Source organism: Chamaea fasciata, unplaced genomic scaffold (assembly GCF_029207755.1).
Source record: "Chamaea fasciata isolate MVZ Bird 193981 ecotype frontalis unplaced genomic scaffold, bChaFas1.0.hap1 SCAF_1, whole genome shotgun sequence".
Taxonomy (NCBI): domain Eukaryota; kingdom Metazoa; phylum Chordata; class Aves; order Passeriformes; family Sylviidae; genus Chamaea; species Chamaea fasciata.
In genome coordinates this window covers 137,191,621-137,210,539 of record NW_027094086.1, presented here as the reverse complement: position 1 = coordinate 137,210,539, position 18,919 = coordinate 137,191,621, and the positions used below count along the sequence as shown (strand labels likewise).

Here is an 18,919-nt window from a genome sequence, read left to right as displayed (position 1 = left end):
ACCTTTGGCTTCTGGATTCACTGTAAAGTCTGTAAGCCTATCAGCTAGGTGAGTGCCCACCATCAAAGTCTTAAAGTCTTACCCACCAAACGAGTTTATTCTTTCTGGCTACGGTCTTCCTTATAAATCCACAGTTGATTTCTTCTGAAGGCTGTAGAAAAGCTTCAAAGTGTCAGATGAGATGGCATTTCTTGACAACAAGGTCTACAACAACCTATGTCGTAGAAAATTAGCCTAAAAAGACTCATGAACTAATCTTCATCTTCCACCTATTTTCTCAAATGACAAAAAAACCCACAAAAAACAAAACCAAAAAACCTCAAGAACTTAAAAACAAAACAAAACAAAGAAACAACCCACAGGCAATGAACCAAAAGTTTTGAACTTTCAAAATCACAGAGAAGATCCCATTCAGAGACAGGTATTATGCTTCAAATGGAAGCATAAAGAGTATGATACGCACTTGACCCAATTATCCGGTAGCCGATAATTACCCTGCTTATTCCTGAGCAGGGCACTCCCTACCAGGATTATGTTCTCTTGTTTATCTTGCATGACAAGAGCTCTCTGTGAGAGCAATCCCAAAACAGAGGAAGGAAGACAGGTAAGTACCGATTTTCAAGGAGTCTTGGAGAGAGGAACAGCAATGTTGTGTTGTGCCAAAAATAATTGCTCCTTTGGTCTGCCTATCTGCATAGGTTCTGTTCCATCAACTAACAGTCTTTCCAATAAGGAAAAATGGGTTGGTTTCTTGGTCTTTTGTTTATTGATTTTTTTTTTTTTTTACTCAAGCCATTCCTATCAAGCAAGAGATCTCAAAGTGATTTGAAATATAATAGATTGGGTTGGAAGGAACCTTTAAAGGTCATCTAAAGTCCCCTGCAATGAACAGAGATCTCTTCAGCTAGACCAGGTTGCTGAGAGCCCTGTCCAACCTGATCTTGAATGTTTCCAGGGATGGAGCACCTAACACCACTCTGGGCAACCTGTTCCTGTGTTTCACCACTCTCATTGTAAAAAATTTCTTCCTTATATCTACTCAGAATCTACCCTCTTTTATTTTAAAACAATTAGACCTTGTGCTATTACTACAGACCCTATTTAAAAATATGTCCCAGTCTTGCTTAATAAGCCTCCTTTAATATTGGAAGGACACAACAGGGTCTTCCTGGAGCCTTCTCTTCTCCAGGCTGAACAACCCCAGCTCTCTCAGAGCTGTTTCATTGCTTTGATTTTTGGGGTTTTCCCCTATACTGCCTCCAACAGGTCCATGTCTCTCTTGTGCTGAGGACTCCAGAGATAAATGCAGTATTCCAGGACAGTATCACAGATTAAGTGATGCACTTCACCTGTCAGAGAGAAGTAGCAATATGTTTATTGATATAAACCAGCAATTTAATGAAGTCTGATAGTAAATGTGACAGTGGTTTAACAAGATTTAATTCAAGGTACACGTGATTTTTTACTGCATAAAGGTCAGATTCAGACAAAACTGCCAAGGACACCCTCCTATTGAGTCACAAAGTTCAGAAAAAACCCACTGCTTTCTAAACTGCTTTCTGAGGAGAATTTAGATGGATGTAGACTTAGTACCAGACTGGCTCAGTGGTTTATGCCTCAAGGATAACCTGTGCACAATCAATCCTTTATATCATTTAATTATGATTTCAAAGTTTAGCATGCTGTTAATCACTTATCAAGAATCTGTTGCAGTAAGAAGTCTCTCAGCCATGAGGAGTAGACCTGAGAGGCATTCCTGCTCAAGGGGAGATCCTGTCATGCAATTCACTCCCATGCAGGACAGCTCAATGGGCCCAGGCTGTCCACTATTCATTGAAAAAGAAGATTGACTTAAAGTCATACTTACATGCCAGATGTATTTTGGGTTGTTCCACACTCAACTAGCCCTGAGCTGTAGAGCAAAACTGACTGCCCTTAGTTCTCCAGCAAGATTTAGGACCCTCAGTTGTGTTGTTATCTGTAAGTCAGATGTCGGACACAGCCATCACAACCACCACTGGTGGCTATTACTTAAGCGGAAAAAGGCAGGTTGGGGACCACACTGCCACAGTGGTGTCCTACAAGAGGAAAGCAGAGGAGCAGAATCACCTTTCTCAATCTACTGGCCACGCATCTTTTGATTCAGCCCAGGATGCAGTTGTCTTTCTGGGCTGTGAGTGCATTGCTGGCTAAGTCCAGCTGCTCATCCACCAGTGTGTCCCCAAGTTGTCTTAGCAAGACTGCTCTCATTCCCTTCATCCCCTAGCCTGTATTGGTACCAGATATTGTCCCAACCCAGGCAGAGAACCTTGCACTTGGCCTTGTTGACCCTCATGAGATTCCTGTGGGACTACTTCTCGATCTTGTCCAGCTCCCTCTGGATGGCATCCTGTCCTTCAGGGCTCTCAACCACACCACTGAGCTTTTTGCTGAGGGTGCATTCAACCCCACTGTCTATGCCATTGATAAAGGTATTAAATACTACTGATCCCAATTTGGAAGCCTGATGACACCACTGATCACTAATCTTCATTTGGATATCAAACAATTCAGCACCAGTCACTGGTTGTGGAAATTTGGCTCTTCCTAAAAATTTGTTTTGGTAAACCTGTAGCCTTAGAATGAGCCAGAAGAAACTAAATAACTGAACTTTTGCTTTAGTGACAGAAAAGTTCTTTAGAATACAATATTCTAAACGGACCTAATGGAAACGGCAGATAGGCACGTGAACTGCAGATTTACATACTAATCTGACTCACATAAATTGAAGCCTCTTTACCTAGAACTCCCCACCCACTCCTGATGGTGACTGTATAAGGACCTACTTACATGGGAGATGAGTGTCTAAGTAAGTGCCTTTAATGGTTCATGGAGATCTGGTGTGCTGGTTTGGGCTGGGGTAGTTAACTGTCTTCACAGTGGTTGACATGGGGTTGTGTTATGGATTTGTGCTGAGCAGAGTTGATGATACAGAGATGTTTTTGTTATTGCTGAGCAGGGCTTACACACAGCCAAGGCCTTTTCTGCTTTTATTACTGCCACTCTGGCAAGGAATTTGGGGGTGCATGGAAGGTTGGGAGTAGACACAGCCAGGACAGGTGACCCAAACTGACCAAAGGGATATTCCATACCATATGACATCGTGCTCAGTATATCAAGCTGGGGAGGAAAAGGAGGAAGGGGTGGGAGAGACATTTGGAGTGATGGCCTTTGTCTTCCCAAGTAACTGTTGCACATGATGGAGCCTTGCTCTCCTGGAGATGGCTGAACATACCTACCTGCCCATGGGGAATTAATTCCCTGGTTTGCTCTGCTTTTTTGCACAGCTTTTGCTTTCCTTCCCTGTTAAACTGTCTTTATCTCAACCCATGAGTTTTATACCTTGTACCCTTCTAATTCTCCTTCCTAATCCTGCAGGTGAGGGAGTGATGGAGTGGCTGCCTGGGGCTTGGCTGCTGAGTGGGGTTAAACCACAATAGTCCTTGTTTGGTGCCTAATATGGGACTTGTAGGGTTTGAGATAATGACAGATCTGATTGGCATGTGCTAGACTGAATTTATATCTGTTAGTGCTGTTTAGCTGGTAATGAGTGGGCACCTATGCTTGACATGGGGTTCACTTTCCTGACTGCGTGTTAGAGTCTAGTGCTAGTTAGCAACTGCTTTTTGCTTTTGCTGCTTGCTGTAGTGCTCTGGTACTTCTCACCTTACCAAATTGTGCCTGGGAACATCTTGATACCAGCCATGGTGATGTGCTTGGGCTGGCAGGTGGCCTGGGTGCTCCTGCTGTTTTTGTGCTGCTGCACTGGACAGGCTGTAACATTAGTCTGCATTTGAGCTGAAGGTCAGAGGGAGCGAGCAGCTGCCTGGTGCTTGGTTGCTGGCTGGGATTCAACCATGACATCTGGTCAGCTAAGGCAATGCAGCACTGAAGAGAGCTGGCTGTTGGACCAGTGCAAGTGGTCACTGCACTCCCACTCCAAGTGGATGCAATGAACATGAGAAATGGCTGAGAAAGGAAGGAAAAAGACTTTCAGTTAGAGGATAATTCCTATCCAAGAAAAGTAAAGGGAAAGGAAGATAGCCAGCATTACATTTGTGTTTTACAATTAGTAATCTGAGAGCATTGCTAACTGAACAGGAGTGATTTCCCTGGACCATATTCCAGTAGCTGACCAGTAAGGAAAAAGAAAGGGGTGAAGAAGGATGAAGGTACCAGGGAAACACCAAGGTGAGATCAGGATGCACTCTGGTTCATTTATGAGAAGTAATATTTAACATGGCTCTCAATACTCAGGGATCAGAAAGATCTTTATCTAAGGACATGAAGTCTCCATCTGACATGTCAGCATTCTAAGAAACATACTCCCAAGCTGACAGGAATTCAGAAAGCTAAAATTCTCTACAAGGTTCTGCTATGTTGTATGTAAAGCAGGTACTGACATCTCTGCAAATATTCTGGCTCACAAAATGAAGTTTAAAACCACATGCTGATAAAAATATATAGGCACAGATAGAGCCAGACAAGCGGACTTCCATGTTTGCATCAGCAAGGGAAGAAGATATTACCCTGACATGCACACCCATAATAAATCAACATATGCCAGGACAGACTGGACTAATCTAACAAGGAGACACCTTCTCTAATATCCTGTTGGCACAGAAGCACTGTGGAGCAGGAGGGCAGTGGTTACATTAGTTGTGTGTTTGTCAGAAAACTTCCTTGTCATGGAAGTATAAAATTTCCTTCCAGTAAAGGAAATGGGGAGGGATTTGAAAGGGCATCCCCTCCACAGATAACAGAACAAATGCTCACATTATCCCCTGCAATATCTTTGTTGTATTTCTGAGCTCTAATAAATCAGACTTCAGTTCATGTTCAGTTCAGTATTCTCTGATATATAAATATACAAAATTTTAAGTAGTGTTTAAAATAAAAGCTACTAGAAAATTTCAAGCAGACATTGCCTGATCAAAGCAGGAGTAAAAGAGAGGCACTGTAGTTCTACTCTGTTTTTCTCCATAATAATGTGCACTTCATAATTCATGTACATTAAGAAAAGTGAAATGTTATGGACCCTTCATAAGGATATAAAAATACAAAAGTTGATTAGGTTCTTCAGTAGAATGATGTTCACATTACATCATGTCATCACATTCCAGGGTTTTATGCAGTCTTCTTGGAAAACCTCATGATTATGGAATCACTGTGGGGACAGGAATTTTTCTTTAAGTCAGCTTGGAAAGAAACATTCCCCAGAATTAAAGTAATAAAATATAGTAGTTCACCTTGCTCTTCCGGTATGCTACACTGATAAGCTGAAATTCTGTTCATCACAATAATGTTCAATTGAAACAGACAGTTTCTACCCACAATATCATCCCAGACAGTTAAAACACTTAGGCATCTTCATTCTTCCCAAAAACAAAAATGAGAAATCAAATGAACACAGTCTCATCATGCAGCAGAGAAGTCACCCATCCTGCCAGCACCCAGCATCTGACAATTTCACAGTGTCACTGTGCACTCACAGAGGAAAGGAAAAGCAGCTCCTCAACATGAATAAACATCTGTTAGTTCTGGGTCCTGGTGCCAGAATAACTTCTGGGCTTTCTTTGGAATCGTATATTTTAGACAGACAAGCCACCCGAGAGGAAACAAGGAATTCACCTCCCATTCTGCTGCCCCCATCACCCAGCCACCCCCATCATTCCTTTGTGGGCATTTTCCTGAAGGCCAAAGGGAAAGTGATCCTTTCTTGCAGGCTGGCTGGTGAAGGCACAGAGGGCACACACACATCTCCCACTGGCAGCCCCCAGCTTGACAATTAAACTGCTCCCTTTGGACACAGGGCTTTGAGGTGCTGCATTACGCACATGCATGGAAAGAATAGAATAGCATAATATAGGATATAATTTCTCTGTCAGGTGCTGTGGGGGGCACTGTAAAGATCAAGTCCATTAAATTTCCTTTAGAAATGGCACTGGCATAATTATGCTGCACCATGGTGGAAGAAATGGGATAGTGGACTCCTTGATTTCACTTTGTTTTACTTCAGTGTCCAGTGTGTCTCACACAATGTGAAATGCAAAGCACTTTCCAAGGGCAGACTGGATGCATTTGGAAATGCCTCTCTGTCCTGTTATTCCAAAGAGAGGGTCAGAAATAAGTCATCTATGCTCTGACTGAGAAAGTGGAACTACAAACATCCGTTCCTGATGTAAGAGCACAGCTCTGCATTTTGATATTAAAATACACCATGCTTTCTGAGACTTGGTTGCATGGCACTTCACCACAGTCTACCACTGAGCTCAAAGATTTTATATAAATAGACAAACAATGCTAATTCAGTCCTTAGCTTCTTGAGAGATGCACTGATGTTCACAGCTGATTTTACAACTTTTCTAGAGTACCTCTATAGTAAGACTCAAACCAAGACCTTTTTGACAGTGGGGATTCTCAGGTACTGGAACAGGTTGCCCAAACAAGTTGTGGAGGATCCACCACTGAAGCTGTTCAAAACTGGACTGGACAACATCCTGAGCAACCTGCTCTAGCTGACCCTTCAGCAGGGCAGGGTGGACTAGATCTCTAGACAGTTCTCCAACTGGAACTATTCTGTGAAATTTATTTTGCTTTACAATTAATTATGACATATTGATTTCCTATTTTTTTCATGAAAGCAGACAGCTAAAAAATGAAAAATAGCTAAAGAACAGTATTAACATAACTTGAAACAAAGCATGGAAAAATTGTCATTTCTCCTGTGTAGACGAAACATTCCAAACAATAGAACATATAAGCTAGAATTCCTCATGAGGTTTTCAAGAAAGTGGGAAAACTTAAATGAGATGCTATCTTATGGTATTTTATTTCAAATAAGGTAATTTCAAAAAATATTTTCAGTTGTATAAGGAAATTACTTTAGGCTTAGGGGATTTATTGAAAGGATAGAAATCACAAATATTTTCTACCTATGAAACACAGAGCAGACAGGGATTTTCATTAGTGCATGCTTGGAAATAAATACTCATGGAGCTGAGAAACTAAAAAGAGCTAAGTTTCTTGACATCCCTTCCTCCTTATTTCACATGAATTTTCACGTCACCATTTTATTTTAAGACTACATTCACCACCCACACAACTAAGCATGAGTTAGCAGTGTATGCACAGGAGTCAACAACACAACCTTGTGGTGGCAACAGCCAACACACTGGGGGCTGCATCAGCGAGAGCGTAGCCAGCACTTCAAGGAAAGTAATTATCTTCCTCCATTCAGCACAAGACTTCATCATCACTGTGGTGCTCAGGGCAGGCTCCCCAGCACAAGAGACATATCAGCTCACTGGAGTGAGACCAGTGAAGGGGCACCAAGACGGTTGGGTTCTGAAGAACCGAATGAAGCAGGGCACAGGACCTAGATCTTGTCTGGAGATGACCCTGGGTAGGGAACATCTTGTTGCTGTCTTTAGACAACTGATGGGAAGGTACAGGGAATACACAGCCAGGCTGCTCTCAGAGATATCTTGGGAAAGAACAAGGACCGACTGTCAAAAATTGTATCAGAGAAATTTCCGTTAGATACTGTCATGGGCAAAAACTGTTTCCTCCTTCAGGGAATTTCCATTAATTTAATTTATTTACCAATTAACAATCTATTAATTACAGATTACAGGTATCAAGGGAGACTGAAAAAACCAAACAATCCTCAGGAAAAATCCTGCTTTCCTTCATACACTTCTTCCTCCCCACCCAGGCCTTTTGCTCCTCAGTGCCCTCACCTCACGCCATGCTCATCTCTTTTGCTGAGGCAGTGGCCAGCATAGGAGCCTGGGACCAGTGCACACGGGGCTGGTTCCTTCACTGGCAGCAGCTTTTCCAGACTGCACCTTTCAGCTCCTGCTCTGGCAAAACTTTGGACCCAACCCCTGCCCAGGTATCCTCTTCTCTCTTCCTTCCTCCTGCTCTGTTGTGGACTTCTTTTGAAGAGTTTTCAAACAAAAAAAAAAAAAAGCAGGGAGTGAAGCAGGGAGTCTCACCAGCCAGGCACATGTTGATTCTTAATTTCTAAAACTGTGCAGAAAGTCACACATGCAAGAAACTGCATTTGCTCTCCCTACCCCAGTATCTCTTCAGCTAGGAGCTGGCTAAGCCCCGGAGCCATTGTGACACTCAGGCCACAACCAAAGTCATGTCTGCATTTGCAAGCCTGCCTGGGCTGTGCCTGAAAGACACCTGGGCTGAATTATTCTTCTTGCTTCTGGCTTCTGGCAGGGTAAAAATGCCCCAGAGACAGATGGTGGACCCTATTGTGGAAGAAAGAAGGTCCAGCACTGCAGTTTCAAGTGGGGTTGAGCCTAGGTCTCCTGCTGTCTTGAGAAATGATCTGACCATGAGCTGTGCAGCAGGGAAACAACTCAGCCACCTGAATGGAATCTGCTTGTCTGCTTGTTCTTTTGCTTTCAGGTTTTTTTCTTATAGCTGCTCTTGTCTGGTTTATGTGGACTTGAAGTGGACAGTGTCAGGCATATTCTGACACCACCTAGAGATGAGGCCACTGAGGATATTAGAAAATAATTGATTGTATAGCTGGGTCACCACAGATCTTGAAAAGCGGCAAATACAACCTGCTTAAATGTGGGGCACCACCTATCCTTCTCAGCTCTCTTCTTAGGCATGGCAAGTATCTATCAGCTTGTTTGACCATCCAAATAAAATGTCCCACCAATGGAGTTCCCCATCTTTCTTCACTTACACCATCACTCAGTTGATTTCTTTCACATGATGATGAACTGTAATCGAAGTCTTTTGTCCTTTTTATTGTGCGTGTTTCAGTAGGAGCTTTCTCATCAAGGTGAGATTGATTCCAATAGGGGTAGGCTGCATAATTATCTTATATATAATTAAATCATAACAATAGATAAGTGCATAATTTAATCATAACAATAGATAAGATATAACAGGAGCTGAATTCTATAATCACATCTCATAATTTCAACAAAGTTACGCACACAAATATAATGGTGATTACTCAAATCTATCATAAGGTTGTCTACAAGTACAAAGTCACAATAGGTTCTCATACAGGCACATCCATGCCCCCAGGCCCATACTCTGTTCTCCAGAGGTTAGAGTGCAGTTCTATTGTGATTTAATTCTGACACAATGATTTGGTATATAGTATATATTACAGCATTGTGCATTGTTAAAACAAAAACTGTGCCCTTACTGCTGGTTGCATTGTAAGTGAAATTAACTAGTTAACACCAAGAGTGGAATTCCCTTTTAAATCTACCTGCATTATCTCAGGTTACCTTTTGAATTTCAGTGGGCAAATTGCTTTCATCTCCTTTATGATTTCTGCCACAGTAAATTGCACCCACAACTGAGAACCATGTGTGGTGCTGAATGTACTAGAGTTGCCATACTGATTAGCACAAATAAAGAAGTGAGGGTGCCGTGTTCCAATGTGGGAAGCTGTGAAGAGTTCTTTTAAAAGTAGATGGTCAACAACAAAATTAAGCCGAACAAGGCAAATATTGCATCTGAGAACCATCTATTGTTAACGAAAGAGAAAAATAAAAAGGAGTTACCATACTGAAGAGCGGTAGAGAAGACAGAGCAAAAGGAAGAAAAATGGGAGGGAGAGAAAGAGAGAGAGATTGAGAGAGATCACGGTGGTGGCAGGCTCAGAGGTGGGCAGGATTGGATGCAGGGGGCTCAGGCAGGGATGCAGAGATGAAGCAGGCAGGGTGTCGGTCAGGGATACAGGGAGGCAGGACAGACTTAGGGTGAGCAAGAGCCAGGGCAGGAGAACCAAAACTCAGGACTCCAAAAGCAAGTTCAAAAAGCCCCAAAAAGCATCAAAAGACAAAGGACAGAACAGACCCCAAAAAGCCCACAAGGCTTGTGATGCAGATACTTTTATGTCCAAAGTCCACCTGCTGACAGGAGACCATTGGCCCAGTCCAATGTCCCACTGCAGTCCATTGGAGGAGATTTTTTGCCATCTGATTGCAGAATGTCCCTGGGGTACAGTTTCTTTGGTGTTCCCCTGCTGATTGCCTGTCCCATGAGAGACATGACATGGTTGCCAGGCAAGGGCTCCCCAGAGACAAGTCTTTGCTCCATCTTCTCCTAGCTGCCTCCCGGACATGGCACACATGCACCCCTCCCCCATGTGCCCCTGACAACCCCTGGCATAACAAAACTGAATTGACTCCTCACACAGGGTCTCCACCTTGTGGGTCAAGCTTGTTTATGTGTGAACCAAATGTAGTTCATGCTGGTAATGATTGCTACTGCAAGAAGGATAAGCAGTCCTTCCATGGTTAGCTTGATCTTCAGTGCGGGTGGCACGGCATCATTCCTAGTATCATTCCTGGGGAGAGAAAACAAGACGAGTCCTGGAGGGATTAGTCCAGACAGTGGCTCAAGTTGTTTAACAGCTCGGGCTAGTGACAAATGTCCTTTTTCCCACTCAGGGTATCTCTGTTCTGTCTCTTTCAATGAAGCTGAACTGAATAGTAAAGATCTCTTTAGTCCGTCAGGGATAGTTTGGCCTTGACATGCCTCAGGTAGAATCTCAACTCTCAGTTCATGAAGTGCTTGCCATACTACTGGTGCTGCTTCCTCCACCTTTTTGGTGGACGGCTCCTGCGATTAGAGTTGCCCTCCATGACTTGGATGCTCTCTGATTTGCCTTACCAGTCCTGCAAAATTTAGCACAGCAGCCATTAGAGGCACGGAATATCAAAACCCAGAATGTTTTCAACATGAATTTTAATTGCAGAGTGAGAAGCTGACATCCGCTTCTCAATACCTCCTGCTCTTTTCAATTTCCCGATCGCGCTCCGCAAGCATTGCCCCCGCCGGCAGCTCACCATCCCTTTCCTGACCTGCTGAGCTGCGAGCAGCCCCTGTGCCTGCAGCCTCTTGGAGCGCTCCAAGCAACGCGTCCGAACCTCTCTTCCTTTTCCTGACGGCGCTCAGGAGCGAGCAGCTTGCAGCTACTCTCCCTTTCACTATCGAACTTGGCAGCAAGCAACACTTGCTACTGAAGCCTATTTCCTCTCTCATTTAACAGATCTTGAAGTCCTTTCACCAAACCCTGCAGGGATCCAACCATTTCTCCCCCTGTTTGTTGGCATATCTCTCCTTCTGGGCAAAAACTAGCAGATAAAACTGCTTTACTTTTCCCCTTCCATACCTTTTGTTCGCTTAACACCACATTTATCCATTTAAGCCCTGCCTCGGGACTATTCAAATATCCATTTGCCCATTCTGTGCCCGTGGGAGTTGGGCACACCTTACATTCTTCCCACTACTACCTGTCTGGAATTCACAGGTGATATCCCAAATAGACCCCTGTGAAAGAAATTACAAAAGTTAGAGGGTCTGCAAAAAAAAATTTATTATACACTTGATGTGGAAATTGGAGTGTTAGTCCTTGACCTACTATACAAGTGGAGGGTGGGAGGGAGGCAGGCCAAATATTAATTCACTGGAATCTCATTTTGAAACCTCCAGCAAATACAACATAACAACAAAGAGAGAGAGAGATTGTGCCTTCATCCAAAAAATACCAGAAACCTTGACTTGCTGGAAGTGCTATGACCAGTTCCTGGCCCGGCCCTAAGGAGCATATTTTATCTTATTAGAACTCAATATAAAGTACATGAATAGCCCAGGGAACAAGGACGAGCATTCAGATTCTAGAAGACTGGCAAGCACTACCTGCTTGAACACCACTGAACTGAGAGTTGGTGGAGCCATCTTTCCATGTCGCAAGGCAGATTCCCAAGCCTCAGAGTTAACCTAAAGGCACTGGCCTGTGCCCAGTGGGCACCCTGACTGGATAGCTACTACCACCAGACCAGTTCCTAGGTTTCAACAAGTTAGGAGCTACAGGAAATAGCTTCTGAGTGCCTGTCTGATATACCTATCTCAGAACACCTGTGCACGGAAAATGGAATCACCAGGATCCAACCTGCCATGGGTGCTGAGTGCAGCAGAAGATACAAAACTTTGCTCAGAGCCTGTCTGGCTATTTTACACTCACAGGTGCCAAGCCTGTCTTCCCTAGATGAGAGAGAAGAAATACCTACAACACTTATGTGAGTACTGGCAGGAGAGGAGAGTTGCTTCTCTCAAAGGCAAGGGCAAGTGCCTGCCTAGGAGATTCTGGACACTTCTTTAGCACTGTCAAATCTGAGCTTAATGTTCTTCTCAGCCTGAAACCACTCGAATCACTGTCACTATTTTCAAGAACACCAGGCTTTGGGATTGTTGTTGGACTTGGAAAGATCCTTTCTATTATGGCTACAGCATGAAGCTCTGGCACATCACACCGGTGATATTCCTGTGCCTTGCCAATTGGGGTCGCTAACACTTGTTTCAAAGTCTTATTTCTTCCACCGTCCCTTTCCCGTTTTCTAAAAACTGAGAAAAGAGTACTGAGTACACTGAGAAAAGAAACACCGCAAAATGTACAACATCACTGTCGGTGTTTTGCTCTCAGATGGTAGAATAATTCATAGTAGTGAAGTAGCGACTGCAGCAGCTTCGGGGAAAACACTAAAAAAGCCGATGATATCTAGAGGATGAAATGTAGGTGCGGGGCCGTGCCGGGAAGCGGCAGGGTCAGCACGGAGCCAAAGAAGGGCTCCGGGCAGCGGCTCAGCACGGCGGGCGCTGCAAACGCGCTGCACCCCGCTGAGCCTGAGGGGAAACGGACGGCAGGGGGGACACGAACCCGGGGAGGGGCGCGACGGGGGGAGCCTGGTCTGCCCGCCCGGCCCCCACTTCCAGTCCCAGGGAGGCGGCGGAAACTCGGCAGAGTCACGGCGGGGGCGGTTCTACCCGCTGAAAAAGCCGGTCCGAGGTTCTGCCGGGAAGAGGGATGCTCTGAACTCCTCTCCCTCTTTCTCTCCTCTCTCTCTCCTGTCCTTCTCGTCTTCTCCGGCGCCGGCACAGACCGCACCGTCGGCCCCGGCGTGGGACGCGCCCGCGGCAGGAGCTGCGGCCGGCAGCCCGTGCCCGCCTGGCCCATGGCGGGGCCGCGGGACCCCGCGGAGCGCTGCTCCTGCCGCAACACCAACTGCGTGGAGCGGCCGCTGCGCCGGCTCTTCGAGCGGCTGGCGAGCGGCGTGGCCGCCTGCCCCTGGCCCTTCGTGCTGCTGCCGCTGCTGCTGTCGGGCGGGCTGGGCGCCGGCTTCCTCTTCCTGCCGCAGCGGGAGGCGAACGACATCGAGGAGCAGTTCACGCCGACCTGGGGGCCCGCCAAGGCCGAGCGCGGCTTCGTGCGGCGGCACTTCCCCCCCAACGACTCGGAGCGCTTCTCCGCCCAGCGGCTGCCCACCGAGGGCGCCTACGCCGCGCTCATCGCCGTGGTGACGGACGGCACCTCGGTCCTGGACCCGGCGCCGTGGGCAGAGGTGCGGCGGCTGAACGCGACCGTGCACGACGCCGAGTACGAGCGGCTCTGCGCCCGCACCGCCCGCGGCTGCGAAAGCCCCAACCCGCTGCTGTCGCGGCTGGGCGATGCGGGACTGCCCGACTCGGAGAGCCTCCGCTTCCCCGTCAACGACAGCGTCTTCCTGGGGACCGCGCTGGGCGGCGTGGAGACGGAGCGCGGGCGGGTGCGCAGGGCGCGGGCCCTGAAGCTGGTGTATTACCTGCGGGAGGACGGCCCCGAGGCGCAGGACAGCCGGCGCTGGCTGGAGCGCTTCCTGCGGGACATCTCGTCCGAAGTGGCGGACTTGCGCCTCAGCTCCATTCAGGTAACGCTGGGGCGGGTGCGGCCGTGCGGAGCCGCCGAGCCCGAAGTGTCCGGGCAGCCCCGTCACGGAATGGAAAGGAAAGGAGACGCTGGCGGGAGGAGGCGGGCGGGTTGCGAGGGCCGGGGCAATGCTCCTCTGCCAGCGTGATGTTTGGTCTTGCCTGTGCGTGTGTACAAAGACCAAGAAGAAGAGGAAAAGCGCTTGATCGTTTCTTGTTGTTTTACGGCAGGTGACTTACTTTACCTCGCTGTCCAGACAAGAGGAGTTTGAAGGAAATACCAGTAGTGTGATCCCGCTCTTCTCCGTGACATATTTCCTGACAATAACCTTTGCAGTCGTCTCTTGCCTAAGGTAAAATGTCTCTAAGCTGTGGCTGAATGAGCTGTGATCTTTGCTCTTCTTTACCTTCCTCACCTGGTTTCTGCTCTTGCCGAGTGAAGGTGCTCTTGAAGCTGCAGACTTGTGGTGACATTTAATCATAGACGAAATGTATTTCTTTGCTTTTTCTTCTCTATCTGTGCATATTTCCCAACTGCTTAGATGGGGTTCATGGTAAGTACCAGATGAATACCTGAACAAGTGCTCAGTGGAGACATGACCAGCTTGAATGCTCAGCTCCTAGAGAAATTAATCTTGTCCAGTGCTGACTCATGGAATCTCTCAGAACATCATTCATCAAGTGTTCTCTTCAGACAGGGTATTGTCTGTGATATATTTGACAAATAACTAAGATATTCCTTGAAATAATTTCAGACTGAGCTGTATAAGAAACAATATCTGGCTTGCATGCTGTGGAGTGCTTTCTTCTGGCTTAGCTGTATTAAGTGGCTTTGGATTGATGCTCTTCTGTGGAGTGCCGTTTGTGGTCACTGTAGCAAATGCACCATTCCTGATTCTGGGTAAGTAGAAAAAGTGAGTTGTATTCAGGAACAAAGGTCAGAGTGAAGTTAAAACAACGTAATGGTGTCAGTCTTTTATGATGTGAATGTCAGATAATACAACATTTTCTCCTGAAGTGAGTGGAGGAGATACCCAGATGTGCAGCCCCCTCAGAGCACCTACAGGTGAGCAAGCCCCTCAGCTCAGCCCAGCTGAGCTCAGTGTGCTCACAGTGGGACTGTGGGAGATGGGTTCTGGTGCAAGGGCAGCTTTTCCCAGAAGACAAGGCCTGATCTAGATCCACTGCAACAGCAGGAAGACTGTAAATGAGAGAGTGCTATGTTAGCACTTCTGGAATTGTTGTTGTATCCCTGGAAATGTAGCCAGGAGGATTAATCCTCTGCAGTGTAACATCTGTGTACTAACCAGTCTCATCCAGCTGCACAACTGAAGGGATGCACCATTTGTGCAAGCTGCTCCCCCAAAAACCCAAGGAAGTTGGTATCATTCCATCCTTGTTACACAGGCTACTTAACAGCAAGTGCTGAGCTTTCCAAATACTGCTAGATCATGTTGCTGCAAACAAATTACTGCTTTTAAAATCCTTACTGGTCTCCTATATGATACATTCATCTGAAGTTTTCTTGGGCTTGGTCTCATGCTGAGGTAAACACATGGAGCTCCCAGGTTGACAGAGCTGAGAGCTTGATCCTAAGCTGTGCAATGCAAATGTTCCTTTGGGCTGGCATTGTTTCTTTGTTTTCTGCATAATTTCAGTGCATTTTTATTTACTTTTGTTTGCTCATCAATTGCAGTGGCTCTGACTATCAAAAAGACCCTTTTGTATCCCCAGGAAAGGGTTTAAGCCAGTCTCTTCAGATCACCAGAAATAACACACAGACTTCTGTCTTCTTGCATTAAAGCAAACAAACTCTCAGTACATCAGAGGATTTGCATTGAAGGCTGCTTGCTTTCTGAAGCAGCCAGGCTCATTGCCATCCAGTAGTACCTTTTGACGTGCTGCTTAATTCATCTTTGCATGTTTACTGGCAATTGCCTTTTCAGGTAGCAGGTAATGATTTCATCTCTTCTCTGCTTGGCTAACTCCCACTCTGCTGTTGGCGCAGCCTTGCTTTCCCTTTGTGTGATTAATTTTCAGGGAATAGAAGAGCCCTTGACAACATGGCAAAATACTGAAAGGTGTGAGATAATAATCTTGAGAGTTAGCAGAGGTGAGAGAAGCCCATTGGCTCTTCATTTATGACCTTCAGCTCACTTACTGTGGCATCTTAGCAAAAACTGAAAGCCAGGATCCAGTCTTCCTGGCAGGTTTTTCCAGGGACCCAGCAGGTAATATTTGTGAGCACATCAGTATAAATGTGAACAAAACTGAATAATAAATCATGAATGAGTGCTGGAAGATAAACTGGAGAGAAGTGGAAGGCAAAGAGCATAAAAAAAGTAAGGCACGGGAAAACTGGAATCACTCTTCTCCCGTATGGTAGCAACTGCTCTTCCTGCCTTCTGAAGGCAGACCCAGAAATTACTGCTCTAAGTTGCTGCAGTGCTGAAGAAGAGATTCTAGAGATAATGGGGGATGCTTCCAGCGATAGGAATAGTTGAGCATCAGAGTATGTGATGCTTTGAAATCTGTGTCATCTGCATCAGGGGACACGTGGACATCAGCTGCAAGACACTTGTCAGCGATGCAGTAGGTGTGCTCAGTTCTTCAGCAGAGTCAGTGAGGGATCAATGACCCATCAGGTCACCAGGAGGTGCTGGAAGGTCATACATTCAGCTACACACAAAGGATCTGTTTTCCTCATTCTCTTGTAACTTGCATTAGTGCTTGAACAGTATTAGTAGCCCAACATCATTTTTCAAGATTTTATGTGGAATGAAATGTGATCAATATTGTCATTTTGTTGGGTGTTGGTGAAGCTGCCATTTGCAGTGCAGCGTTAACAATCTCTCCTCTTGCAGGGGTTGGCGTTGATGACATGTTCATTATGATTGCTTCCTGGGAGCAAAGTTTAAGGAAGAAAGAGAAATCCAATGTTAAATCTTTGCTGGCTGAGACTTACGCAGAGGCAGCACTTTCTGTGACCATCACCACTCTCACGGATGTTTTGGCCTTCTTCATTGGCACCTGGACTGCTTTTCCATCCGTGAGGTCTTTTTGCCTCTATACGGGCACAGCTTTTGTCTTCTGCTATGTATATACCATGACCTTCTTTGGGGCAGTTCTGGTATTAAATCACAAAAGGGAGCAAGGGAACCGACACTGGCTGACTTGCATGCGTGTGGATGTAGGTAAAGATCAGGCTGAGAACTCCTGCTTGTACAATGCCTGCTGTATTGGCAGCTGCTCTAGGCAGCCATCTCAGCCAGAAGGTGAGCATCCAATGAGCATATTCTTTAAAAAGTATTACGGCCCTTTTGTTACAAACAAATGGGTCAAGCTGCTCATGCTGTTGCTGTACGGAGCATATCTGGGTGGCAGCGTTTACGGGTGTACTCAGATCAGGGAAGGCATCGATCTCCGAAATCTGGCAAGCGATGACTCCTACGTTATTCCATACTATGACGATGATGAGAAATACTTCTCCACATACGGACCCAGGGTCATGGCTGTCATTACTGAGAGTGTAGATTACTGGAATGAGTCTGTGCGTCTTGGCATTGAGAGCTGTGCACAGAATTTAGAGAACATTTCCTATGTAGATAAGAACTACTCAGAGTCATGGCTGAGAGTATACACAGGACTTGCCAAAACAGGTTTGATAAATATAAACAATAAGACTGACTTCTTGAATGGCTTAACTACGCTGTTCGGAATTGTTCCCAGTTTTGAGTGGGACATAAACAGGACTCAGGATGAAATAGAAGCTTCGCGTTTCTTCATCCAGACAGTGAACGTGACATCAGCTGTGGATGAGAAGAATCTGGTCAATCAGTTAAGAGAGGCAGCAAGGCAGTGCAGCATTCCACTGCAGGTGTATCACGCAGCCTTCATCTACTACGACCAGTACCTGGTGATAGTGCAGAACACTGTTCAGAACGTTGTCGTTGCTGCCGGGGCGATGCTCGTTGTCTCCCTTCTGCTCATTCCCAACCCGCTGTGCTGCTTGTGGGTGACTTTTGCTATAGCCTCTGTCATAGTGGGCGTTGCTGGTTTCATGACGTTCTGGAGCGTCAATCTCGATTCCATATCCATGATCAACCTGGTCATTTGCATTGGCTTTTCAGTGGATTTTTCTGCTCATATTTCCTATGCCTTTGTTACGAGTGGAGAGTCGTCAGCCAATAAAAGGGCAACTGAAGCTCTGTCCCTGCTAGGTTACCCAGTACTACAAGGTGCAGTTTCTACAATATTAGGAATAGTTGTCCTGGCTGCAGCCAACACCTACATCTTTAGGACATTCTTCAAGATCATGTTCCTTGTAATTTTATTTGGGGCTCTTCACGGTCTTGTTTTTATTCCAGTGTTTTTAACATTTTTCAGAAACTTTGCCCGATCACCCAATACCAAATCTAAAAAACTTGAACTTGAGAAATTATAAAGGTTGTTTGTGACTAAGTTTATTGTGTTATAATTTATATTTGTTGTATTTTATATGTAGGTTTATATGGATTGTATTTTATTGTAATTTATATGTAGGTTCAAATGCAGGGACTGTCAGGGAATATAAGACATGAAGAAAATGAAAGACAAAAAAAAGAAACACAACAGGGAAGCAAAGGCTTCAGAAAAGCCAAGCAAGAAAAATAACAGAAGAAATTAAAACTTAGAAATTGCATTTGCATTTCTCCTTTTTGTGTTAACATCTTAATGTTGTTAAATGTTTTTTTGTGTTTACTGAATGTATTAAAGTTATTTAAACACTGACTACTGCGTCAGCTTAATGGACTACATTACATGTTTGTCAGGACATGTTCACAGTGGGGAAGAGTAACTTCCACTGGACTGCATTTTCCACTTGTTTGCCGTGGTGCTGTAATTCATCCCAACACTGAGCTGGAAGACAAGTTTTGCCCAAGAGGCTCAAATTTGGGTATTTTACAGCAAACTTACAAGAGGACAGAACTGTCTCAGACTGCGATAACTCGTTAGCTTTCAGGAGACAAAATGTGCTTAGGTTCCTAATGCAGCACAAGAAACCCTTGGGGAAGACTCACCCTAAGCTGACTCCCATTACTCCCATTTTCTTTTCAAAGCCTTTTCTTGGTGTCCTGTTTTCTAGCTAATGTTGGACATC

At 45.4% G+C, this 18,919-nt stretch overlaps 1 protein-coding gene across 1 annotated transcript; it reads left to right on the top strand.

The window, feature by feature from the left end:
• The first annotated feature begins 13,049 nt into the window (after nucleotides 1-13,049).
• LOC136298598 (patched domain-containing protein 3-like) lies at nucleotides 13,050-18,549 on the top strand. Its single transcript, XM_066199440.1, has 4 exons — nucleotides 13,050-13,781; nucleotides 14,011-14,132; nucleotides 14,535-14,680; nucleotides 16,644-18,549. The coding sequence occupies exons 1-4, from the start codon at nucleotides 13,050-13,052 to the stop codon at nucleotides 18,221-18,223; spliced, it is 2,580 nt and encodes an 859-aa protein (XP_066055537.1). The 3' UTR covers nucleotides 18,224-18,549.
• The last annotated feature ends 370 nt before the right edge of the window (nucleotides 18,550-18,919 follow it).